The sequence below is a fragment of the Cyprinodon tularosa genome, unplaced genomic scaffold, assembly GCF_016077235.1.
Source record: "Cyprinodon tularosa strain WSP-4 unplaced genomic scaffold, ASM1607723v1 ctg82, whole genome shotgun sequence".
In the NCBI taxonomy this organism is placed as follows: Eukaryota; Metazoa; Chordata; class Actinopteri; order Cyprinodontiformes; family Cyprinodontidae; genus Cyprinodon; species Cyprinodon tularosa.
Window position 1 is genome coordinate 1,097,231 of NW_024039585.1, and position 27,117 is coordinate 1,124,347.

Below are 27,117 nucleotides of genomic sequence, written 5' to 3' on the forward strand. Positions count from 1 at the left end.
ACTATGTGTGCTGATTGTCTGCTTTTTGCTCCTGCCAGCCCTTGACCGCCATGCCAGAATACAGACAGACACCAAGACGCCAACGACCAGACTACCTAGGTGACTTCACCAATGGCAGCAGTGCTGATAATTCCTGCCTGTCTTCCGATGAAGAGGAAGATGAGAGGAGGAAAGGAGGAGCAGGGAGAAGCAGAGAAAAGAGAAGCGAAAAGAAGGTTTCCTATGACCTCAGTGAGAGCAAGGAGAGGAATGTGGCTGAGCGTTCAGGTAGGGCAAAGGTGTTTGGCACAACCTTATTAGGAGAGGAATGTGTGTCCTCTGACAAGGTTCTTGTTTTCTGTTTTGTGTTTGCTAACTCGTCCGTTTATAACATGTGACAAAAAAGCAGTTACCAGGTACCATAAAGACCCCGAGAGACATGAAAAAAATATTAGTAAAAGAAGAAGTAAAAGATTTCAGGAGGAAAATCAAAACCCTTAGAGTGAACTAAGATCACTGTTACAAAAGGGCACTGCTGTTCTAGATTAAGCTGCAAGCTGCTTTGTTTGAAATAAAAAGTTTATGAATTTTAGGCTGATGAAGTCAAAAACTAAATCTACTGGTGCACAATCAAATAAACAGTTGGCAGTAAATAGGACAGTAATTACATGAAAAAGCACACAGTATGAATTAGCAGATAGACCTCACTGCAGCTAAGTGTTAAAGTTCATTTCCTACAGTTTTTCCAACATGACCAATTCTGACGGTACAGCTTATCTGTTTTGCTATATCCCATAACATCATCAAAAATAAAACATATCTGCAGATGTATGAGCTGACCTCTCTGTAGCACTGATATGAGTTATTGAATTAAAAGACCCAGAAACATGAAATTTATAAGTAAAACCTCCAGAAATAAAACTGAAAAAAACTTTTACTACCAACTAAATGTAACTGCCCAAACAAGTTGAAGCTATTATGACCTAAATCTCTGTCCTTTTGACACTGTATTGAACCTACAGTACATCTACTGTAAGGACAATCAGGGTCTGACATGGCCGTATTATGTTGCAATGAATAAAGCTAAGTTCATATAATCACTAATTTACAACCTGAAAATAAATTATTTATTTATTATTTATATTAAAAAAATTATCTCCTGGTCTTAAAATAAGGTGAAAAGATAAAAAAAATAACACTTTTTTATAGTTTTAAGCGTGCACTGTTTTTCATTGTGGACCATCATACCAGAAGTCCTACAAGCTGATCAGCTGCAACTTTGCTACCCCAAGTTATGCTTATATTTCTTTTCTGAAAAACTTTAACGTCGTTCTCCAAGGCTTAATTAGAACCAAAATCTGACTAATCTAGTCAAACAAATCTCATACAGCGTTTTGTTATACAATTGGAAAATTTTTTTGCCATCTCTGCCACAATAAGCGGAAGGTTCCGACAGTTTTTGTTGCATGCCAGTACTTAAAGTCGTAGGGAAGTCATATTTAAATTTCAAATCATTCTGGCTTAAACATGTATATATAATTGTATTCTTTATCAGACCATATTGTTCCAAAAGTTAGAAAATTTCTATTTTTTTTTTAATCCTGTCTTAAAATCTGTGTTTTTTTCCGTTATTTTATGCAGGCCAGTTAGTAATACGGCGGCTTGTACACCTAAATTTGGCCAATCATATATCCACGGCCATCTGTCAATCAAATTTTTTCGGTCATTGCATCCTGATTCATATGTCACAGCTAATAGAAGCAAAGGTTGAAATAAAAATTATTTACTTTACCATTGAGTTACGTCCCAGTGTTCAAGGGGATGGACATCTGTGTCTTCGGCAGGCGTAGAGCTACAGAACTGGCAGCATTGCGAGGCAAGGGCTCAAACATGTACGACTGTAAGCGTTCTACACCATACGGAGCTTCTGCTGCCCTGGTCTTCTTTCACAACATCTTTGTCCCCGCTTTCCTCCTCTAAATAAAATTGTATAACGGAGGAAACTCATCCAAAACCTCAGACACAAAACTCTCCTCCTCTTGCATGTTTCCGCTGTCCATAGCGTTCCTTGACAGTGTTGGTGCTAAGGGCTGCTTGGTCACAACCAAACATGCTTGCAAACCTTCCGCCACAACAATCCTGCCCCCTTGATAATCGACCAATCACAATCACTTTATTCCCCTGTGGGAATTTGGGCACCTTTTGGGAGAATTCGGAACTGCAACCGTTGAAACAGCCATTTCCCTACGACTTTAAGATCTGACTGTACATCTATCCTATCACGCAATGCTTAGCTACTCTTTTTTAAATTATATCATTGCCACATCTTAACATTAAACAGGGAGCTGTGAGGGTTTAGATGTTACTACCGAAGGTTGTTTTTAAAGATTGGCAGTTCTCTCTGATATTTTATTGATGTGAGAATTTTTTTTTTCTTCTGTTTTTGGATTGATCAGCTCCAAACTGTTTGGAAGTAACCTTATGGCTTTTTCTTGACTGACTGACAGAAACTTACTTTACAAAGATCATTGCTTAGATCCTCCCTCTGTTGATCTCACATTGACTACTTTACACAAAGGACTGCTAACATGTCTAACTTTTAAAGAAAGATTTTTCTTAAGGTTTGGGTCAAGAATGAATTATCTGCAACAGTTCACAGTTTCTATCTACCTTGACTGTTTTTTAATGTATTTATATCTCTCTCACTATATTTCTTTATCTGTCTCTCTCTTTTCATTATTTTCTCACCTCTCCAGTGTTTTTCAGAACTGCTTTTGTCTGACTTAGCATTTCAAACTAACATGGAAGCTTGGTTTGAAGAGGCCTTTTAAACAATCACAGTATGGATATAATCCTATTTTAACACAAATACTTTATTTGCTGTAGAAAAAACATTAATTCCAACAGTTACATTTTTGTGTACCAATTTAATTAAACTATCTTCTGTTGATAAAGGTTTACTAAATGAGCAGGTTATTTTAAAAAGAAGCTATATTTGGAAATTCAAGATATATGTGCAATAAACGTTTTTCTCAGGCCTGTTTTTAGTTGTCAACGAGCCAATGTTTGAATTACAATCCTGGAGATTAATATAATTCTATGTTGGCAGTTGCACCTTAGCCCTGCCAACGTGATTTCTATGTGTCACTATGTTTTTTAAGCATGGTTTCTTAGTTACTGTCTTACTTTTCTATCTTATTTTTTTTCAACACCTTCTCCTCCTACCACTAGTATTATGCTATCCCTCTGCATCATCTCCATGACTATAACTATCACTGAACCTCTTGTCTACCAATAACAATAAAAGCAACAATGATTAACATGCTGCAAAAACGATCTAGAACTGAGTAAAAATGTCTTAAATCAAGTTTATTTACCCTTAATTTTAGAAGGTAAGTAAGATGATTTGCCAGTGGAAGGAGTATTTTTACTCTTTATTTTTTTTGTTATTAAACATTTTGAAACTTCCCATTGTCCGACTCACCTTAAACACAGCCGAACAGGAACAGACGAGGTAAAGCTATTATGAGAAAAAGCATAGAAAGCATAGCATTAGAGATTGAACTAACAGATTCTGCAGAATGGGAGAATAGAGATAGATTGAAGCAGAATGATGAAAAAGGGGTCCCTGTGTCCTCCAGCAGTCTAAGCCTATAGAAGCATAACTCTAGAGATCGCTCAGGATAACCTGAGCCACTCTAACTATAAGCTTTATCAAAAAGGAAAGTTTTAAACCTACCCATAAAAGTAGACAGGGTGTCTTCCTCACGGACTAAAACTGGTAGTTGATTCCACAGGAGAAGAACCTGATAACTAAAAGATCTGCCATTCTACTTTTAGAAATTCTAAGAACCACTAGTAAACCTGCAGATTGAGAGCAAAGTGCTATGTTAGGAAGAAAGAGGAACAATCATATATCTAATATAAGATGGAGCTTGGCCATTTAAGGCTTTATATATGAGAAAGTGGATTTTAAATTATATTTTGGTTTCAATAGGAAGCCAATGAAGAAAAGCTAGGATGGGAGAGATATGATCTCTCTTTAATTTCCATCACAACTCTGGCTGCAGCATTTTGGATCAGCTGAAGGCTTTTAACTTCTGTTTGTTGAGTTCTTGATAGTAAAGAACTACAATAGTCCAGCCTTGAAGTAACAAATGGACTAGTTTCTTAGAATCAACCCTGGACAGGATATTTCAAAAATTTCCGCAGATGAAAGATGGAAATTTTAGAAACCTCTTTGACAAGAGATTTAAATGACAGGTCCTAATAAAAAAATAATAATAACACCAAGATTTCTTTTTGAGTTCACTAACAGACATTAGAGTGACTTTAGTCAGGTTTTGATGTGAACTTTAGAAGAAAGATCTGTGACCTTATCACCTTGCTTCATAGTTCAGACATATGGTAAACAGAGAGGATGGTTATCAGTCCAGTTTGAAAACAACCTATATTTGTTAAAAAAAAAAAAAAAAATAAAATACTGCAGCTCATCCAGTGTTTCTATCACTTTTGGGGAGCCTCATTCAACAGTTATAATTTTGCCATGTTTTTTAGGTTTAGGTTTAGTTTTTTTCTGAATGCCAGTGTCTTGCTATTGATTACTTATCTTATGTGACATTGTTTTTACATAATGCTGTGGGCTTTTCTCTAATCTTCCCATGACTGATACTGTTACCCAATTAACTCACTTTGATTCTCTCTTTGAGAACTACTGCTTTCCTCCGTCAACTCATTATATACACCTGCATTTTTGTCAGGCTCTCTGGGATGCTGTAGCTTATCATGATCTGTAATTGGGCAGGGTGTAGGTACACCCTGGACATGTGACCAGTACATCATAGAGCAGACTGCTTGTGTTCGGCTTGACCTGGATGACAAAGAATTTACTCAGGCATGAATAGGAGTGATTTTACTGAAAAAGAAGCAGAGAACCTTTGTAAAACACCTTGACAATTTCACAAGAGTTGTTGTTGAATCATACTGTTTTATAGCAATAATGATAAGCCTAATACTTTCCCTTCAGATAGCAAAATCACATGTGTCAACTAAGAAACAAAGCGAGAAAAGAGAGTACCTTGCATAGAAGGCACTGCATTGACCTTGGCTGAGAAATTCTCTGGTTGCATTGTGGGCTAAGTTATGGCACTAAGTGGGATGAGTCTTGGATTAACCCATTTAATTTGTCACAGAATAAGAAGTGAAATCATGAAAAATTAATTCACTGTGCAGAGAGAGACTGCAATCTTGCCAAGTCCCTCTCTATACCGAGCGACCAAAGGACTGCTACAACTAAGCCCCATAATACTCACAGTTGGCACTGACTAAACCTTGGGAGACAGTCAACAGTCATACAAACACACACAGAGAAATCCTTGTAAGATTTCTTTACAATGGACGCACACCATTACACTGGCCTATAGACAAGCTAGAATAGTGTCCCGGTTTATGAAAAGACTCAGAGGCTTTGACTTTAAGCTTTTAGCAAGCTTACACCTGTATCCTATGTTTCTGCTTCTGCTCCTTAATCTATCCCCAGACCAGACAAGAGCCAGATTTCAGCTAAGTTTCTGGGATTCCATACAAGAAACAGAATTGCTTCTAACACAAAAGCCCGACTGCTGGGTCAGTGTGTCACACTTCATCTCATGATGTATGCACCAACTGATCCATAGCAAACAAGAGAGCTTAAAAGCTTGACAGAGATATCATGAAAAACCCAGAGAATGAAAGGGAATTTTCTCAGGACAATCTTCTCTTTTTCTTCTGTTTTTTTATAGGTCGAATGCACTGGAAACCTCCAATCAAGCCTATCAGAACCCGCATTGCACCCTCTGTGTCCCCAACTCTTTCGGGTCCAATCAGACGTTCTATCTCTTGCCCTCGGTCCATTGCATCCCTTCCGTCACCCAGTGAGATGCGAGTATTGTCCATTAGGCCGTCTCCGCTGGCAATGCCTCTCGCCAGGCCAAGCTCCGCCACGCTTCGCTCACATTCGCTGAGCCGCAGTGGCTCCACCCAACGTGTGCCTCACAGCAGCAGCCTGGGCACCATCCACTCTAATTTAGTAGGATTTGCAACATTCCTTCATACAAACTTAATATCTGTTTGATTATAAAATATGCTGACTGACTTAAATAGACAAGCAAGGTTGGTGTAGCCCAACATAGTGACCTTTATATGTGCTCCTATTTTATATGTGAAGGTTTCCCGTGTTATCCCCTGATTCTCTGGATACTGTTGAATAAATCGAAACCGGGCTGAACAAACGCTAATAAATTGATAGTACTGGTCAGAAGCTTACATACAGCATACACATTGTGGGCATGAATGTTAGATTTTTCGGTTAGGTTTTGGCTTTTAAATTGCATTTGAACAATTTTTTGTTTTTAAGGAACCTAATAAACTATTAAAAATGCCAATTATTATTTGAAAAACTAATGCAGAGCACATTTGAATTGAATAGAGGCCCAGCTCCTCTATTTTTTCCTATAATTATGGTTTGAAATATTGAAACTTAATATTGCTTTACATTATGTTAAGGACTTCTCTAACTCCTGTATGATTGTATTCATTCTTAATGTATTTCATGAAGTGAGATAACATTTTGCCTTGACCTGTATGTAGTAGCAGTGTTGATTCAGAGCCCAAAGTGGGCTTTATGCATATTTTGTAGTTGTAATGTTTGGATTTATCCACTTAATGTTTAACACCTCTGGAATGGCATCAGCGTAATTTCTACTGAAGATTTGATTCGGCCTGGGTCGACCAATTTTAGATAAGCTCCCGGAGATCAGTGATCTTGTTAACGGCAAAAAAAAAACCTTGTTGTTTCTGTTAACCTTACTAAATACCAACGAACCCAACATTAACTAGGTGGTGTCTGTTTGAGCCTACATACACAACATTTATGTCAATAATCTGATTGTATCCTATTAGTCTTTTTAACTTGTTTGTTGACTTTTAGGGTGATCCCCTCATTAATCTGAGGACGAAGGAGCAGGAGGCTGAATTGGTGCGCCAGACCCTGTCGGCACTTACCGCAATGCGGATCAGGTTTCCTGGGAAAACTGAGGAGGAGGCTGAGGCAGTGCTAGATGAGGTGGGTATAAGCTTTACTATAGCTAGGTTGTTCATTTATGTGTTATTTTATGAAAAAAAAAAAAAATCATATTTTGGTATCAATATTGAGTAGTGAGTTCACCTCCTCACTGCACTTTACAATAGCCTGTCAGCTGTTCTTCTCCTCCACTGAAATGACCCCAGCAACAGCCTTTCTTTGGGCTGGCAATCCAATACTACTATTCCCCATCACACAATTCATTTATATCTGCAAGAAATCAACAGAGAAGCTATTACATATCTACTGTGGATATGAATGAAACTGACTGCAGATTTGATGTTTGCAAAGATAATTTTTGTATGTGATAAAACATCAGGTTTCCAGTTTTGGTTATTAATCCCATCACTTATAATTAAAGGAAATATTGAGGTTATTCTTTGATTTTGGTGGAAGTTTTAATCATTATTATTATTTAATCTGCTCAACGTTGTTTAAATCAGCCTATAAAAAATGCTATGCTTTGTTGAAATCCCATACAATAAGGCTACCAAGGAAACTAATCAGCTCCTCTTAAATTTGTGACAGAAAAGGCACATCCATAATGTAAAGGCAGTGTGAACTAGTCTATTGTGCTCTCTATTAACTGCCATTGCCCTTCTCAGTCTCTTGTGTCTGTGCCACCTTTCCAAAGGGCAGAATGGACAGAAACCAGACACACTTTCTTGACAAGGATAAGTGTCAAAAATACCACCAGGAAGCTGAGCTGCTTTGTCCTTTAAGGATGCATTTGAAATATTTGCAAAAAAGCACACCTGGGCTGGTTCAATTATTCCTCGGTGTCACATTCAAACAGATGTGTTACATCCTCTCCACTTGGCTAAAAAAAAATCTTATTCAAAGATAGAAGGCTAGATGTTGCAGTGACACAGAACAGGCATGAATCTTTAGAGCATAAGCATTTTAGAGTGAACTAGAAGACTGTTACTTATAAGTTTACTATTAAGGACTGACTTTTTCTTATGTCCTTTAAATTGGTTAACTATGTGTTTAGTAACGGCAAAAAATAAAAAACTCTTGCATTAGGTGAGCAGAACTCAGTGTTACAGCTCAAAGCTTATTTAAGGGTTTTTCTGATGCATATGCATCTTTTTCTGCACACCGTCTTCTTTCTTTTAACTGCCACTTAATATGTCTGTAGTCAGCTTCATTAACAACATTTTTTGGGACTCATCTTCCCTGTGAAGGGTACTAATGAAAGTCTACAGGACACCTGTTAAGTCAGCAGTCCTAATGATTCTGCAGTCTATGACATTTCTGCATGCCTTGGTTAAAAAGGAAATACATTTTTTGTTTTCAATGCATGTAAGCCATTAAAATCAAACTTAATGGAAATGAAGCTTGATATAGATTGCTCTTTGAAAAAAATTGTTTCACATTCTGATTCAGATATTAAGTAAACAAAAAGTATTTTTATGATCTTTCTTACTGAGATAAAATATCACTTTGTCTTGAATATGAATTCTGAACGCTTTCTCTGCACTGTATGCATATTTTCTTATTTCGTAAAACAAAAAGCAGAGAAATGTATTGTATCAGATTAATCAAATAATGTTTTCCTTGGCTTAACACTGACTTCAACGAGTTGGGATTTCCGGCGTTAAGCACCATGGAAACCGATGTGTTCACCTAGCTTTCTTTTTGTCATATCGTATTTTCCAAACTATAGAGCGCACCTCACTTTAAGCCTCACCCACCGATTTTTTTTTTTTTAAACTGGAAACTTACATAAATAAACAGCCCTGGACTGTAAGCCATTGATATCTACTGAACTGTAGATATCAAACCTGTAGGGGGAGCTCTACATGTCACCACTAGAGTAGGGAAGAAGAAGAATGCTAGCTCCTGTTAGCTTGCTGGCTCGCAGCAATAAGAGCTTTTACAGAAATATGAGGCTTCGTCAGATCTTTATTTCAGCTCTACAGGAGTTGAGCCCAGTCTCTTAATTGGTTCGGCAGCTTTAATGAGGCAAATAAATGTCAAAATATATGAATTTGGGACATTTGTTCTCCACTGTGCCTGGTGCTAGCTTGTTCTTGTGCTAAATGAAAATTAGCCCCCTCTGGTGGTTAGGAAAAATCCCCAGAAAAGCTGCACCTTCTTATAAGCGGCATGGTTCAAAGCCCGGCATAAAAGGAGCAGCTTATAGTCCGGTAAATACGGTAGTTAAAAGTTCAAGTTTTAATTGGGCTTAATACATGTTTGTATCTGAGTAAATTGCCTTAATCTTTTGCTTAATACCTTCGTCTTTTGTTGCACACATGGAAACAGAGAGAAGTTTCACACTTGTTTTTGTACTACAGTCTGTACCTACAGAATTTTCAGATATTTGAAACCCAATCATACTTGTGTATGAGAACCTAAAGGTAGATTGCTTTCCACTGTGAGCTATCTTTACAGAGAATCTTGTACCATCAACTCAATAACAGCAGCATTGGGTGAAAGAACAGAGTCATTCTGGTGCTGCAAGGAAGCAAATTAGAATAATCCAACATAAAAACAAAACATGCTTCTTTTAGTATAGCTCTTATAAATAGGATTTATTTTCTGAGCTTTCAGCATTTCAAAGAACTTTTGTTATGAGATTCACAAATACTAATGTGAAAAAAAATTGAACTCTGATGCCAGGAGAGAATTAGACAAGTATATATCAATAAAGGTTCAATGCTGTCTTTAATTAGGCGCAAGAGGACAGGACCCTGAGAGCCCTAACAGCAAGATAACACTACACATTGTAATATGCAGCATTAAACAGTCTGTTGTAAAGATGGAACTCTATCATAATGAGGACCAATTTGAGGGATGGGTGAAACGATTAGATTATTCATTCATATAGACTCCTTAGTCCATGCATCCTCCAATCCATCACAAATAGAAGCTTTTCCACTCAGTGAGGTTAATCTTTACCAACTCTGTTGCACTGCAGCTTGATGCAAAGCTCCCCTCTGTCATCCATAAGATATATGGAATGAGTCTTGTTTTGACGGATGACAAAATAATGCACCAATCTCTGAAAACCAGATGAGCTTCACAGGAAGTCAGACATGGGGAGAGTAAAGCGATTCTGATCAATTTCAAAATAAGAGGCAATCCACGGAGGGGTCCTGCATACTGTACATAAAGGACTGCTGTTCTGCAACATTATGCAGTCAATGACTTCTTCAGGGAGATACTAACCTAGCGACACTGCAGATTTCAGGACGTGATAGGTTTTTTGGAATGAGTCCATCAATAAATGGATGACTATCATTTTTCTAAAAAGGTGAATGTTTTTTATTTTGTTGTTGATGTTTAGCTTTCTTTAACCTAATATGTTAAATTAGTTTCTCCTCATTTTTCTCTACTTTCTCTTCTGACATGTAACCATAAGTCTCTACCAACTATGTATTTACATCTCATAAAATGGTCTTTGATAAAATATCTCCTTTTTTGCCGCAGACATTTAAAACGCTCTAACACTCATACTCCCTACACAGATTCTTGACAACTGGAAGTACCATAAATCAAAAGTGGCATCTTATTGGCTGGTGAAGTTGGACTCAACCAAACAGAGGAAGGTGAGTCTTCAAAGCGCAATCCAAGCTTCAGTATACCTCCGCTTGAGTTAGATACAGTACATTTCAATTCATTTATTTCGTATATACATACAGTGCCTTGCAAAAGTATCACTCCGGGACAGTTAATGTAACTTTCATAAAAGAAGATGCTCACGCCAATACTGCTGAACATGGGATGGATAAGGAAGGATTTTACATGCAGTTTTTAGGAGGGCTAATGGTTTATTTGCATGGACAGGTTTCTGGTAGAAGAGACTATTTTTTTTTTTACTAGTCCATTGGAGTCTGAGTCATCTGAGGAAGTACATCCGCCACTGAAATGTAGAAACCAGAATGTCAAAGTGTTTATTCTAAAACCCATGTTGTCTGAGAAACCTGAAGGAGCCCACTTGACTGACCATGGATTGATAAACTCGGGCTGTAGTCACCAAAGTCTTTAGGGTCAAACAACTGAGATTATCAATTGAACATTGGAGAATGAATTTGCAGGACATCTACTAGGTTTGTAGTCCTAAAATGCTGATGATAGGATGGTAGTTTTAAAAGAAAACCATTAGAGCCCCCAGTTAAAACTCCACCTATGCATCCAGTTTCTTCAGTTTTTTTCTGAGAGCAATGGGCAAGTTGGCAAATACTGGTTTTGGTATAGGAACCCAGTCATTCCTCTCCCTGGTGACCTTCTGCAGCTCATTATAAGTGATCACAAGTCATTCCTAGGCCAGAAGGGATACAGTCCCTCCAGCAAAACTCGGGTCTGCTTCAGGGCCTTATCCCACTGGGACATGACTGGAAAACACCTAGACACCCAGGAGGGATCCTGATCACATGTTCAAAACACCTCAATTGAACCCTTTGATGCAAAGGTGCAGCAACTCTACTCGGATCTTTCTTCAGAAGACAGAGCTTTCTGTCCTATCTATAAAGCTGAGTACAGTCCACCTTAGAGGAAAGTTTATGTATAGTCACTTGTTTCCAGATTATTATTTCTTGCTCAGAACCTCTATCTAGAGACCATTAATCAGGGTTGGGACACAGACTGGAAAGATGGTGTATTACTGCTTAGGAGGCCCCAATCTGCCTGCCCATCTCTCCACAACTCATGAACATGACATCAAGATATTTTACTGCTCTTCTTTAGGCAGAGTGTCCCTAATCTAAAGTAAATAGAACCATAGTTCATGCTGTCTGCTTTACAAGCGGACAGATCTCACATGGAGGGCAATCTCCTAGAGACTTTTAAAATCTTGTTAAAGTTCGCTTTTAATCAAGACAGCGAACAATTCAATTAAAATCTGAAGTAATTTAGCACAAGAAATAAATCCAAAGGATAATTTATAACAGGTCCTGGATTTGATCAACTAAACTGCTTTGGAAATGTAGCAAAAGTTAGAAGAAACATGGGAAACAAAAGGAAGGAACTACTTTTGAAAATATAATACTGAATATAGTAAAACATTTCAAAAACAGGTTGCCCGCCAACATTTTTACAGACATTGAATGTCTTTACCTTTTCTTTAAAGGTTAAAGAAAATCATTAGAAACATGCTTTTAGTAATTTTTTTTATTTGCATTTTTTAGAGCAATAATTTGGTGTCTCCATCCATTTGGGCAGTAAAAACGTCCTAATTAACCCTTGTGTTGTTTATGTACATCACTTAATAAAACCAATATGACTGTCATTGTTTACAAATCTGAATTAGTAGGATATAAAATTATATTATGATTTTATGAAAAAAGTAAAAATTTGAATAAAATGAATATTTTATAATCTCTTTACATGTGTCCTGGAAAATTATTTCAAAGATTAGTAGAGTTTTGAGCAAGTTTCAATTTTTACTTTTGGTGAATACATGTGTGAAAATGTTTTTCGGGGAAAAACTTTCAGTTTTGTGTTGGAGGATGAAAGGAAGAGGTTTATTTTGAACCCTGTCTCAGAAACATTTCTCTGAAATAATGCTTCATTTTTTTATGTTAGGTCTGAAAGAGTTAAACATGGGACACATTTATCTTTCAGCCACAATTCACCAAGATAATGCCTTTTTTATGTTAGGTCTAAAAGTGTTAAAAATGGGGCCCATTTATCTTTTGACATCTGTATAAATGGCCTTTGCTGTCAGGACTCCTATACTGTCGCCCTGTGCAGAATGGACGTTGTTAAAACCACCCAACATGACAAAATGTCATGGCGCCTACCTATTTCTTTGAAAGCTTTTCAACAACTTTTAAAAACCACAAAACATAATCCCCAAATCAAACTTTAGAGAAAAGGGAAGAAAAAAGAAACATGACAAGCATGAACATCATTACCATGTCAGACCACGGGAGGTAGATTCACCCCAAAAAAGATGTAAACAAAACAGAAGAGGGGACAAGCCGTGAAATGGCATCCGGTAGGCGTGTCAATAATGATGTGATCTCTCAGCCTTTGCTTTGTGATCCACTGTGCTCAGCTGTGGGCCTCGGTGGCGTGAGCTCATGTTTATTTGGAGTGAAGCAGCCTAATGAGCAGCAGGCAGAGGTCAGGAACGTGGCACCCACTGCTCTGCCGTCTGATTACCATACCAAAACATATCTGTGTGTTTACTCATCTATCAGTTTGTCTGAGAGCGCATGCATGCCCTGCTCGCCTCATGCTGCTGTGGGGAAATCTCACTACTTTTGCATCGAAAACAAACACACATCGTGCGGATGCACAGACGGACAAGCACTTCAGTAATGAGGAGCAAGGAATCAAAGTCAAAAGAGCCTCAGCACTGCTCTGAGCTGGGATGAAAAGGGGAGGAAAAGGGAAAAAGAGAATGTTGTGAGGTGGGAAGGAATAGGAAAAAGGAAGAGGGGAAGATGGAAGCCTGGCGCAGGTGTCTGCAGACCGCCCAGGAACTTCTGACACCTTATCTCCAAGACTGACATCGGTGCAGCAATTAGTCCTCTCCCAGGCTCTCCACTATATGCCCCAATGGTTTTTTTGTCCTGCCTGTAGCTCAGCCGCATACACAAAAAGGAGACATTGGCTTCATATCTTTGCATGAACACTTCTATGAAAGCAGTGACAAAACTGCTCACATAGTCATTAGAGAGTGTAAATTTTTGTTAAAGCTTTGCTCCTGTTTGTGTTTTTGAATTTGTATTTTTCACTGAAGTTATTCATAAATGCAAGCTTGCTCTTTGTTGGTGAGCAAATTTGAGAGCCGTGATTGGTAAAATTATGGTGTGATCAACGGGGAAGAAAAACCAGGAGAAATTAGAATAGGAAGAAATGCCAAGTTCTGCATATAAATAAGAAACACCTTCATCTACTTTACAAAAAAAAACAACTCTCTTGTTAGTACAACTCTGAACTTAAAGTGACATTTTTTCTTCATTTCACATTCACTTCCTGGCTGCCTCAGGTGTTGGACATCGTTCGCACAAATGTCCGCTCAGCGCTGCAGCGGATCTGGAGGGAGCCCGATGTAGAGAGCCTGCACCTCTATCGGCTTTTTAACCGCATCTTCAACCGATTGTTGTGGAGTCACGGCCAGGGACTTTGGAACTGCTTCTCCAACACCGGGTAGGCCGGTCTGAGCTGTGTCTTTTAACGAGCTTCACTCAAATTGACAGAGAGGCAAAGTCTTAAAATGATACTGAGAAAAACAATATTTCAAATACGCCACCATTCGAAGTTATTGGCCTTTCTGGTTAAAAGCTTTAAATCATTTTCCTCTTACTTTATCACACAGGAAAAATATTCTTTTAATTTCAGTATTATTTTTCAATTCAAGGGGGAAATTCTCTTTTAGAAGTCAAATGTTCATCTGTTAGTTTTCTCAGATTACCAATCTCTGTCAAATAGAGAATACAATATAGGGAATAGAATATTTTTGTTACTCATCTTTTTGCTCACTTTACAAGTTTTTTTTCTATGATTAAAGCCTGGGGACTGTTGATTTTGATTCTAGTGAACCACTTCTGTTTTTATTTAATATCCATTTTAATACAGCAAAAGGGAGGATCCTCCAACATACTTAACAGTGGCCCTTTAATATACATCCATCCTTTGTTTCACTCTACACTCACCTTTTAAAGCAAACAGTTTGAATTGGAATTAAAGTTGCATTTTAAAAACTCAGCACATTTGGCATGGTAAGACAGAAAAAGCTTTTTCTTGGCATGCAAATGGTGAGGAATAGTTGTTATGGAGATTTACAGTAGTCCTTAAAATTCCAGTTTTGCAGTGAGTTTTGGATACCTTTTTACATCTCAGGTTTTTCAAAACTTTTAAAACACACTCTGGCTTCAGATAAGCAGATCTGAGTTCATTTAGACGACTATGTATTTTCTTGTTCTTTATTTACAAATTGCCTCTTAAAAGTCTGAAGATCCCTCATAACCCAAACTGCACATTCTCTTGATTTACCCAATTTTATAGTGAATGAGAGAAAAGATTTCCTGTGTCACATTCTATTAATATTAAAAGAAAACAGAGAATCCTGAAGTGCTTAAAAAATTAAACTTTAACCTATGCATTACAAAAAGCGCCTGTTTCATTTTTTTGTAGATATGATATAAACTGTTTGTGATATTATCCCGAAAGGGTGTATACTCTGTTATTTAGTTTGAAGATGCAACAAAAAGAAAAAGAGAGCAAATATCAAAACCCATGAGTGGATTCTAATCCCTTGCAGTCAACAGAACAAGTGTCTGCACTCCTAGCAATTACCACTTTATTCATTGCACCTCTCCTTCATCTCCATGTCTAGAGGCTCATACGCCACAAATGTTCCCCATGCCCTCCATTCATCAATAAACTAGTTTATACTGACAGCAGGGACAATTTGGCATTTCCAGTCAGTGTGACTTAAGAAAGAAAATGCTGGCTGAAAGATGGAGATGTAGAGTGAGTGACAGATTGAGCAGACCCCGCTGCACTTTCCCCACCTAATCAGGGCTTATTCACAGGTGAGAGCAGGAAGAGAGAGAAGAGGAGGGATGGAATTGGCTATGAATAAAAAAAAGGCCTCTTAGGTTCAACTGTCATCATAAACTTTGAAGTTTTCTTGTAGTTTATTTTATTAAAACAGTATTTACATAAATTAAAATAGTGCTTCCCCTTTTTAACACGTTTTATCTTCCAGTTGTTGTTTTCTCAACACTAACTTTACGCTAACTAACTTTTTTTTTCTTAACAAAGAGGCTTTAGAGCAGTTTTAATCATCTTGAACCCAGACTCAAAAATGCCTCCCTGATATATAGACAGCTGCCCAACTGCTGGCTTTTCGTCTCCTTTGGGATAAAGGTGTGACCTTCTCATGTCTCCTCCTCCTCATATTCTTTACAATTCAGTTGTTCGGTGGCGTGTTCCCCCTGGCACAGAGGGCTCAGGGGGGTAACTCGAGTTGCCTTTCACAGCTCTCCACTCTGCTCTCCTGCTTCCTTCAGAGTACTAATTGAGGGTGAGGGTGGAGGGGAGCAAGCAGGTGACAAAGATGGAGTGGTGGATAAGTGAAGATGGAGAAAAAGACTGACTTAGTGACTGGGAGAATTTGGAAAGTGATTAAAAGGAGACTTTGTTTGCAATGGCAGGGATTGGGTGGAGGGATATTAGCCTGCAGAGATTAGCTTATCCAAGGCTGAATCTCCCCCAGTTTTGTCTTTGTCTGATCACAGCATGGCCCTGGTGATCCAGGCAGCTCTCTAGCCTATTGCCTGCCCCCCTACCTTCATCCAGGCACGCCCTAACATGGATAAACCCAACAGGGGGCTCCGTATCATGCAGAGACAGTGAGGCGGTTACCGCTCCAAAAGCACCCCTCTTAAATCCAGGGTGAAGACCTCCTCCTTGCTCCTCTCTGTCTCTTGTTTGATATTTTATCTGAGGGACTTAACAAAAATCAAACGACCCAGCAGCTATTGTGGGAAATGAATTCAACAGGCTTTTAAGAAGGACTTAGGAGGAGGAGAATGGAAATGCACACAGTTTTGAGGCCTTTCAGAGGAAGCACGTCCCACCTCCCAAGGAGCTAAAAGAGAAGACATGAAAACTGCCCCCTGGGGTTGTCTGTCTCAGTTGCTGAAAGTCTCTCACAGTCAGGGGTATGTCCCGGATTGTTAGCAGGGTTAACTGTACTTGGATTTGTTTCATTTCTCCTCCGGGTTTTTACACGTTTTTGTTGATTTTTAGAGTTTATGCAGATGCGTTTGTACTCATCTACAGCAAGAACACGAATATGTGAAATCATATAACATACAACAATGACTTATAAGCGTGATGTTTGTTTCTTGTGTCCTAACTCTGAGTTTTCCTCTCCAGCTCATCGTGGGAGGCCATCTTTAGTAAAAGCAGTGAGTTGGTTTCACCCCAGGAGCTGCAGTGCTGCCGCCGACTCGTCCAGCTGTGCCGAGACTGCCTGTTGGTCGTTTACAAGTTTGTCTCAGAGTCACGTGGCTCTTTGACGGGACTCAGTCCTGAATGGGACGACACAAGGTAAATAGGGCTTTCAAATGTTTTTATCTCTCATTTGTACTTTTCAAAGTCATTGTGGATGTTTCTGCTGCCATGAAGATTTGGAAAACATCCCAGGAAACAATATGAGTCATTCAGTCCCCCATGTCTGTGCAACACATGTAGGGTTGAAATTAGTATTCACTGTTTTAAAGCCAACCAGGTTTATCTTTGTTGCCCAGTTTATAGAGTCTGTTGGAAAAATCTGTTGGTAAGATAACTGTTAATCAGGCTCTTAAATCTGGCAGAAAGCTTTTGTTAAAACCTCCCATAAAAACAATCCATGTAGCAGAAATTGAAACCTTGTAATAAGATGCTCTTATCAGGCACTTTACATACATCATACAGTCAGATTGGTTCAACATACTGAACTCTATCTTTTAAAGATCAATGTGTTCAGTTTGCAGGTGAATGAAGTGCAATGCTGAGGCTGAACATGAAATAAGTACATGCAAAATTAATGAAACTATACTTAGCACATTGGGAAGCTATCACAAATCAAAAAGACAGTTCATGTTAACAGCAGTGATTGTACAACAAAGTGATGTTAGTTCCGTGTATTTAGCCCCACTGCACAATCCAAAACATGACATCACAAGACAATTCACAGATACCCTGCTCATTAGCCTGAATCTTGCAGGTGGTTTTAATACTTTGGCTGAAAAGCATGTAAAAAATAAATCACATAATAAACACAACACAGAGGCAATGAAGGGAGAACGCCACAGTGCTAAACATGTGTAAAGACAACAACCTTGATGAATATTTATTTTGGTATTTTAATCTGATATTTAGGTCAAAGTGGAGTGTTAATTAAAGCGGTCGAAAACTCCACAACTGCCAAGTAATAAATTCCCTTTAGAAAGCACTGACAAACACAGCACTGCGATACAGCTATCATCATTAAACCTCTTTCAGGCAACATTTCCACTTCCCCCACCCCCCTCTCCGAAGCCTCGCAGCCATCATCTTCTTCATGCAGCCCCCGATAAAACAAACAAGCAAAAATCAGCCTCCTTCTATTTTTAACACGGATCGCCACAGGGGACAGCAGCTCAGGTTTGAAATGAGTGAACTTTTAAATCACACATGCTGTGTGACGGGCCCCGTCAGCCGAGTTGGGAGCAGCGAGAGAGAGGGAGCGTGCCGTTAACAGCAAATAATGGCCCACAGATTAGCGCTCAGGTTAGCCCGCGGCCCCTGGAGGCCTTCTTAATTCAATTAGAGCCCAGATGAGTCTGAGCAGCAAATGACCTTACGAAAGAGAGCTTTTTTTTTTTTTTTCCTGCGGCCTCTCTTTACATGATTCATAAGCCCTGCACATATTTTAACAAGCTATCACATTGCTTCTACTGTTAAAAAAAATCGTAGCTGTTAAACGGCATGTGGTGTTTTTATGCTTTATCTCTTGTGACGTTTTGCAGTTTGCTCTACAGTTTTTCGAGTATGTGAATGCAAAGATGTTTGCAATTTAATCTGATCATGCTCAGAACCACAAGTTTGCTGAAGGTATCCTTTCGGATAGCTTTAAGCTTGCATATGTCTGTCTCTCCTTATTTCCTCTGTCTATATATCTCTGTATAAAAAAGCTTTCCATTCGCTACTGGACCAACCTCCACCCATGGCTCCCCTCCTGCTGCTGTTGCTGCCGCTTCCTCTACCTCCTCTTCTTCCGTCTCTTCGCCCCTCAACTCAGGTCTCTGCTTGTTTTAGTTCCCCCCCTCCATCGTGTAACAATGTCTTCTCTCACTGCTTTCTTTTGGTGCCACCACCTCACCAGTTGAATTAAAGGCCTGATCCAACTTGCCCGAAGATGGTTGCTTTGGCTGCAGAACCAACGGTCTGGCATGATGTCCTTCTTCTTTTACTAGCATAAAAACGGCCATATTGAGATTATAACAGCATGATTATTATTGCTCTCATTACTTAAAACTTTAGAAAGTATTCCAAAGGATTAAAAAGGAGAAGAAATCACATTCAGACTGTTTGGAGCACTTTTGGTCAACACTGCAAACATTCTGCCCGTTTGCAGCATATCACTGAAGTGCCGCCTCCTCTTTCACACAATGCTTTAATCACGAGCATTCTACTGTAGCCTGAGTATGGATAAGTGCCTCAGTGGGAACTGAGAGCTTCACCTGCAAAGCATTCATGCCATGATCAACCCGAGCACCACTTTCTTCTTGTCACAGGATGACAGGGGAAAAAAAAGTTTGGTTTACACCGTGTGGTTTGGAGTTCTACAGCACAAGTGGTTTCCATCTCTCCATCAGGCATGCAAAGGGCCGCACACAAGTCACTGCCACCACTTGAAATGGCTGAGAAGCAATAAGGATTTTATTTTCTCATCTATGCATATGCATAACATGACAGGCTTAACTATGTGGATGTGAGAGTGTATTGGTGTGCATGCTTGATGTCCTTTGCCATGAGCCAACAGTGATTCTTCTCTCTAGAAACTCAAATAGACCTCTTGAGCTGTTTTACGTCCAAAAGATCAAGTGGTGTCCATATAAGAGCTCTGAAACCATATTTTCCCTCATGTTCTTCTGTAGAAAGTATGGATTATAAGGGCTCACGCTGCTTTTACATTGAAATTTACACAAATTAAGCCACAGACATAAATAACCAAGCACTAATCACATCATGTTAATCTGAGTTGGGGTTCTGAACCTTCTAAAAGGTTGTTCTGGAGAAGATAGAAAAGGGACAACAGTGCTTTTTTTATATCAACATGAATCGTCTTTCATCTTTTCCTGCTAAAACATGATAATACACAAATAAAGCAGTAATTTACCTTGCAAGGCATTAACCTTGTTAGTTAGTTGGTCTTCTTAGAGGCCCTTTTTTCATGCCTAACTTTCAGCAACAGGAAGCAGGGATTTAAATCTCTGAGGTAAACAGTCACATTCATTCCAAGGGCAGCATTTGTATCATTTTCTTTTATTCAATAACTTAAAAGTTTAAACCAAACCATAGCAAAGTTATGCATCAATGAAAATAGTTTGGATGATGGGGAGCAACTATTACTGCTCTCTAGTAAAGGTTGAGATTCCTCTCAAAATGCAAAGATCAGAACATCAGAGTTCTTATGACAGCTGCTAATGTTCAATCAACATTACTTTAATTGTTTATAGGCACAAAATACCACATAGAACACTGCTTTTGCCATTGTTATGGTTGTAACACTGACTTTATACAAACAATGTGGAGCATGAGTGACTGGGACCCTTTCAACTTGGGGATTTCTTCACTCTGACTTGCCAGATCCAAGGCCAATGGAAAGCAGCATAAACTGCGACTTAGAATGATGAAATGTGATGCCTTATTTTACTTACATTAAAAAACAGACCTCTGGCCAGGTGTTATAATGTGAAGCTGCAACATTAATCTGAACTCCCAGATACAATAGATGGTGGACGCAGCGTCATGGTGTAGGTCTGCTTTTTGTCAGAGGAGACAGTGAAGCTAGTCTGAGTCGATTAGAAGAAACAAGCTAATGTCGGAGACCGGGATGTTGGGGTTCACGTTCCTCCTAGACGGTGACCTGATCACACAACCTGAGCTAAACTTGAATATAGATTTTTACTGTTGCTTTACAGTATGACCAAACCGTTTGGCTGTTAGTCCAAATGGAATTTAAACTTTTCCTGGGTGTAGTAGACTCTGGGATTACTTCTGTCCTTCCTCACATGTATCCAATCTGCGGCAAACAGATAAGCTCTCCCGTTTTCAGCATCCGGTGTGGGTCAAGGTTTGTCTATTAGTTGGGGTCCTCGGGTTTCCATCAATGGCCACACCTGCTTTTCTCAATTCAAACAGACCCCTTTTCTGTGAAGAGCTCTGATCAAGTGTGTCAAAAGCCTCATGAGCTGGAGGACCCTCAGTGGGCCTGTGTGGGCTGATGAGAGGAAGTAGCCAAATAGCCTTACTAACGACTTTCTTGTTAAGCCTTGAATTGCTGCCAATACCAAAAGACAATTTTCTCATCATGACAAAAGTTCTCAAATTCTATTAACTTTCATTTGTCTGAACAGTGTGACAGTAATTGGAGCTAATTGAGGTGTCAAGCTCAAAGTAGGCAGCGATAACCTTCAAGCCTCTTTATGCCTCTTGGTTTATGATTACATCAGCTATCGTTGGAGTCGCCTCCTCTATCCTTAGTCACAGTATTTTGTTTTCGCTGGTCTTCTCCTAATTCACTGTGGCAGTTACCTCTCAGCAGATGACTAGACTGGCCTGTCAGGAGATGTGGTATCTTGCATCAACCGATCATGCTCATCTGTCTCCGTGATGGATTCAAACATAGGCACAAGTGCATGGACAAGCCTCCCCAACTGTTTTTTGAGTGCATATGTAGTAGCCAAGACCCTCTTCCTGATCAAAACGAGGACAGACCTGGAAGATGCTGAATGAGGGTCCAATTAAATGTAGCCTGCAGAGACAGCAGTGCGGACGTGAGAAGCACCCCGCCCGCCTGCCTTCCCTACATCTCAGCACAGACAGAATGATTCTTTTTATAAGCTGAATATTCTCAAAGTGAATTCCAGAGGATCTGCATTGAACACACACTCAGCCTCACATAGATCTTCAATATTCTTTCTTTCTTTCTTTCTTTCTTTCCTTCTTTCCTTCTTTCCTTCCTTCCTTCCTTCCTTCCTTCCTTCCTGAAGTGAGTAACGCGACAGAATATGTGGAGCTGAGGGAAGATAAAAACCAAAGATTCAAAAATTCCATTGACATTTAAATCTCGGTATGAAATAATTTATCACAGGTTAAAAATGCAGCTTAGGACACATACTAAATAGATATATGAAAGGCTAAAAGCAGAGCTTGCCCACCTCTCCGGGGCTTGAGTGGAGAACTTTAAGAACAAGTGTCACACTGAGCAATTGTTCACCAGGTCTGGGCATTGACGAAGACCATGTGCTTGAGGAATCCACACAAGCCACTTGAAGCTATTTCAAGGACACTCTCATTGGACTAAATCAATTTAATATGAATCCTCTTCTAACTCTCTTGGGTTTGAGGCTGTGTTGAAATGAATGCCCTCAGCGACATTTTTCTTTTTTTTCCCCCCTCCTCTTCTTCCTCTTATTCTTATTCTATCCAGTCGACTTTGGGAGAAGCTGCTCAGTTAATTTGTCCAAGAGCTATTTCACAAGAACCGAGAGCTGTCAGAGAAAAATGTGCTATCGCTACACATGCTTTAAAGAAGATATTATTCCTCTGCTTTAATCCTCAGCCCCAGTGGGTTCCTTTTGATTAGATTGTCACTTCTTAAACACTTCCACAGGGAACTCTTCTTGTGACCATTGTACTTGTTTAACTAAATGAGCATTAAATGTATTTTTTATTAAATAAAGATCCTCTCTGAAGATGTAAAAAATAGGGTCACTGAATGTATAATTTATTGATATAAGTCTTCTGGAGAGGCTCGTAAATTTAAATCACTGCTAATACTGAACGGAGGGAAAGAATTTTTTAAAACTTCCCATCTCAAGTGTTTTAAGCAAGTTACGGCAATATTTGCTTAAGCTTCAGTTAACCTTGCTCAGGATCTGATCACCTTATTTGACATTGATCTGACTGCCGCAGGAGACTCATTTAAAGTAACAAAGTCAGATGGTAGAAGGTTCCATAACCTGCGCCCCCTCCTCCCCGCCCCCAGAACTCCTTGGCTCTATCTCAACCTGACACTGGTCTCATTCTCAGGTACTGGAACGCTGTTAGCAGGAGCTGCCTCACTGCTCTGTCTCGGTGGAAGGTGTCATAGAAAAGTCTTAGAAAGGTACTGACGTCTGTGCCTCGGAACGATAGGTGAGGATTTTTCTGCTCTTGATACTAGAAACTTTAAGGGTCAAATTATGGAAAAAATAGAAAATAGACTGCACTGAAAGACAGCATAGGATCTCAGTTTAATACTCCTACATGCATAATCAAAACAGCTGTTTTGATCTCGCTGCAGAAGTGTGCTCTCTTACCATGACATAGTCTATATGTAGGATTTTTTTTTTTTTATTTAAGATACTGAAAATTTTTTAACACCAAAAGCAAAACCTTGCAGTACACAACTGTAAAATATAATTTGTTCCTTAAAGATTTCTTCCATATGTTTCATGTTTCGGCAGCATTTGTTTTTATATCAGATAACCTATATCAAGTGATGATTACTTTTTTTGTAAATGAAATAAGCTGATATTAACCAGATCCAAAAGCAAAACATCTAAAGAAATTCAAGCACAGATGAGAAACAAAGCCTTTGACATTTATCAGTCTGGAAAAGGTTACAAGAGGATTTCTAAGGCTTTGCTTTGAACATAGGAAGAGCTTTTGTTAATAAATGGTGAGATACTGGAGCAGCAGTGAAATTATCCAGAAAATTTCTGGCCTGCTGAAAGAACTAATCCATATGTGCATCAAGGATTTTCCCAGTAAGACACAAACAAACCAGACACCTCAGTTACAATCAGTGTTTATGTTTGAACAATGAAAATAACACTGAGAAAAAACTGCATCAATTTAAGAGCTTGAACTCTAAAACCACTGCTTAACAAAATAAAAAATAAAAAACACACCAGTGCTCTATCTGTATGACCCTCAAAACACTTATCCAAGCACACTTGGGTCAGAGGTAACATGAATTAAATCAAATTCTGTAGTAAGATCTTGAACTTTCAGACAGTCCCTTTATTAGAAAAAATAAATAAATCTGTAAGAGTATCTCTGTAAAAAAAAATGTATTGCCATAATTCAACTAAAAGGATTTAAGAGAAATGCCTTTTAGTCTTTGTAAATGCTTGATTGCTTTTTTTGAAACCAGTTATATTATTACCAGACAAATAGCCTTTTTGTATAGGGTTGATTTGGTTTGGATATATTCATTTTCCTTGATAAGGAAATCGATATTTATTTCAATTCAGTTTATTTATACAATGCCAATTTACAACACATCTCAAAGCACTTTACAGTTCACCAGATCATACAGTCAAATTGATTCAAAGTTTTCTATTTAAGGAAAACCAGTTGATTGCATCGACTCATTGACTCAAATGCATTCCCTCACACTAAGCATGCTTGTAGCGACAGTGGAGAGGAAAAACTCCCTTTTAACAGGAAGAAACCTCCAGCAGAACCAGGCTCAGTGTGAGCGGCCATCTGCCGATGCCAACTGGGTTTCAAGGAGACAGAAGCAGAGATACAAAAGGCAACTGTAAAAGGCAGCCCCGTTCAGGAAACACACAGCATGGCGGACAAGCTCCGAGCCAGATACCATGTCAGAGGATGAAGAGAGCGCATCCAGCCAGTCAGAGAAACAGGACTACACTGAAAAACAGGCCGATCTCCAACATCTATAAACAAAGGTGTTGATGACAGCAGCACAGCTGATATTTCTCTCCAGGATGGTGTCACAGCCAAACAGGAGCTATCAGTCAATATTGGCCCAAATTTTTACATTATTTCATTATAATATATTATCATCATCTGAAATTACCTGCTCTCGATGGAGCTTGGCCATTTAATGGATTTAACAGGAAGCCAATGAAGAGAAGCTATGATAGGAGAGATATGATCTCTTTATTTACATATACAGTTTCACTGCACTGTAAATGAAAATGTAATTCATCTCCACTGGGTATTTTTGAAGACAAACCAAATACCTTGGCAATGGTATATTTTCCTAGTTTTTCTTCAAGAAATGCCTTTAATAATATAGACTTCAGTCTTTAAGTTCCAGATTTTCCATTTCTCTTCTTCAAAGTTGAAGGGTGCCATTATATCCTGACATCACCCAACCATTATTAAAATCAACCTGAGCAAATGAAGATGGCTATAAATGGTTGAATCAATATATGAAGTGGGCAATATGCCTTCTCTATGCCTACCAAAGCGCCCCAACCTCTAAATTGTGACCTTTGCAGGACTAATCCTCTCATTATGTTCATCCTTTCCCCCCTAATCCCTCCATCCCTCGTTCGTGTCCGTCTGTCCAGGTACCTGCTGCCAGTGACCTCCCAGTTCATCATGAAGTGGCCTTCGTCCAGCTTTGGCCGCGTCTCCTCGGCCATGCCACGCTCCCGCAGCCTTTTCACCGCCAGAATGGACCACTTCTGAGGTCATCATGGCAAGCCTGGCTGCAGAAACCTCGCCTTTTAACCTCAACTTCCTCCTCACCTCACACTTCTTTGATGACTCCCACCCAAGCCAAACTCAGATCTTAGTAACCCCAGTATAGATGTGAAATCAAGGCAGCTTTGGACACTGGGTGGGGCCTCAACTCATCCAAATCGCCTTGTGGAAAAGGAATATAGAAAGGCTGAACGACTGGGATTACTGTAGAGCGTTTTATGTAGTCTGTCTTGTTGAAACCAGCTAACCATTCCCTCCATCCCTCCTTTCAACACCAGTAACACCAGAGAGTGGCTTCACTTCTCTGTCTTCATTGTAACTGCTGTATTATATTTCACTGTACAGTTTCAAGTCATGGTACTGTAAAAGAAGGAATTAACGACAAAACAATGCAAGTTTTGTTTATTTATTTATGTAACTATTTAATTTTAAGTTATTTCACAATTGCAGTGAGCGCTGCTGCAGATTGCAGCCTGGGAATAACATTAACAAAGCTTTGCTTCATTTGAATATGGGAGTAAAAAGCTTAGCTATCCCTAATTAGTACTGTTATTTTTGTGTTTAGATTATAATTTATTTTAGAACTTACAGCTAATGGTTTAAGTAAAGTCACTATATTTTCTTTATCATGCAACTCAATTTACGAAATATGGGTACGAGGTGATGCACAGATAACTTTTAAGTGTTTTGAATGCTAACATGTTTTGTTTCTATTTGTGTCTCTATTAAGTGCAGCCCAATTTAAGCGTTCTGAATGTGAGTGTAGTGAGCCAAGCCTTGTTTGCCTCCTGGAACACAAGCTGGCTTTAAAGTCACAGCTTGAAGAGCCAAACCTCTCCAAGAGCACCAACTAGCTCTGATATGCACTTTGCAATTTGTCACAGAAAACGAAAGCAACTTCACACTTGTAGAGAATGCATGCTTAGACTTTAGTCTCTTTAAAACCATAGAAGAGCTGCGTTTGGAATATGAAAAGTTTTTGTCATTAATTATTGTGCTGTCATGGGGAGGACACTTCACTTTCACATTTGCTGATGTTTTAAGGAGGAGAAGGATGTGCATCACAAGATTGCTCAGCCTGCTGAGTGAGTCGGCTCATCAGCTCCCACTTACTGCATTATAACAGCAGGGATTTATCCTGGAAGAAGCTGCTGCCATGGTCAACAATGCACTGTAGATATACACCAGATATTTTATGGATTGTTAGGACAGTATGTTGGATTTTATTTTAAGCTAATGACTTTGCCCAGTGCAGCATCTCATAGCTATGCTTTTATTTTGATAGATAGATACGTTTAAATAGGATTCTAACGTCAACATGAGTTAAGAAAACAATAGTCTTTACAAAACAGTGCAGTATACATATTTTTTACTATTTCAACCTGTCTGTAATGTAGCAGCAATGCTGTGCTAAAACTAAAAAAACATTCAGTGTCCCTATTTTTTCCCCCATGATGTTAACTTTTTTTCTTTATTTTGCAAAATTTATTTAGCTTTTTTTTTTTTTTTTCTTTAAGAAGAATGTTTTCATTGGATGTACCGGGATTATTTATGTTTTATTTTTACATAGCAATAAAATGTTTAATGAAGTTCATGCTCTGGTATACTGCTTTTTTAAAATAGGAATTTTGCATTTAAATGTGACTTCTGCTGATTTTTTGGAGAGTGATAACTAAAAAAAAGTGTTACGTTCAAAATTGTAGGTTCATAATAAATAAACTGAGTCCGCACAGAATAGGGTTTTTTGGCTCCTGCAGGAGGAGAGAGCCATGTTCAGCCACATCAGCTCTCTGGTGGGTGTCCTCAGCAGAAGCCTTTTATTAGCAGATCATAACACATGTGGTGGGCTA

General features: G+C 38.9%; 1 protein-coding gene across 3 annotated transcripts in view; it reads left to right on the forward strand.

The window, feature by feature from the left end:
• Positions 1 to 26,692, forward strand: part of ttll7 (tubulin tyrosine ligase-like family, member 7) — a 110,648-nt gene extending 83,956 nt beyond the window's left edge. The window contains exons 15-23 of one of the 3 annotated variants that reach the window (XM_038272160.1): positions 39 to 267; positions 5,760 to 6,046; positions 6,947 to 7,081; positions 10,576 to 10,656; positions 14,046 to 14,206; positions 16,946 to 17,119; positions 18,727 to 18,833; positions 22,853 to 22,957; positions 25,132 to 25,269. In XM_038272160.1, the coding sequence (XP_038128088.1) occupies positions 39 to 267; positions 5,760 to 6,046; positions 6,947 to 7,081; positions 10,576 to 10,656; positions 14,046 to 14,206; positions 16,946 to 17,119; positions 18,727 to 18,833; positions 22,853 to 22,935 (1,257 nt within the window). In that variant the 3' untranslated portion in view covers positions 22,936 to 22,957; positions 25,132 to 25,269. Of the gene's footprint in view, positions 1 to 38; positions 268 to 5,759; positions 6,047 to 6,946; positions 7,082 to 10,575; positions 10,657 to 14,045; positions 14,207 to 16,945; positions 17,120 to 18,726; positions 18,834 to 22,852; positions 22,958 to 25,131 lie in introns of all 3 variants that reach the window. The other 2 variants (XM_038272162.1, XM_038272161.1) reach the window with 2 other exon arrangements.
• Positions 26,693 to 27,117: the final 425 nt, after the last annotated feature.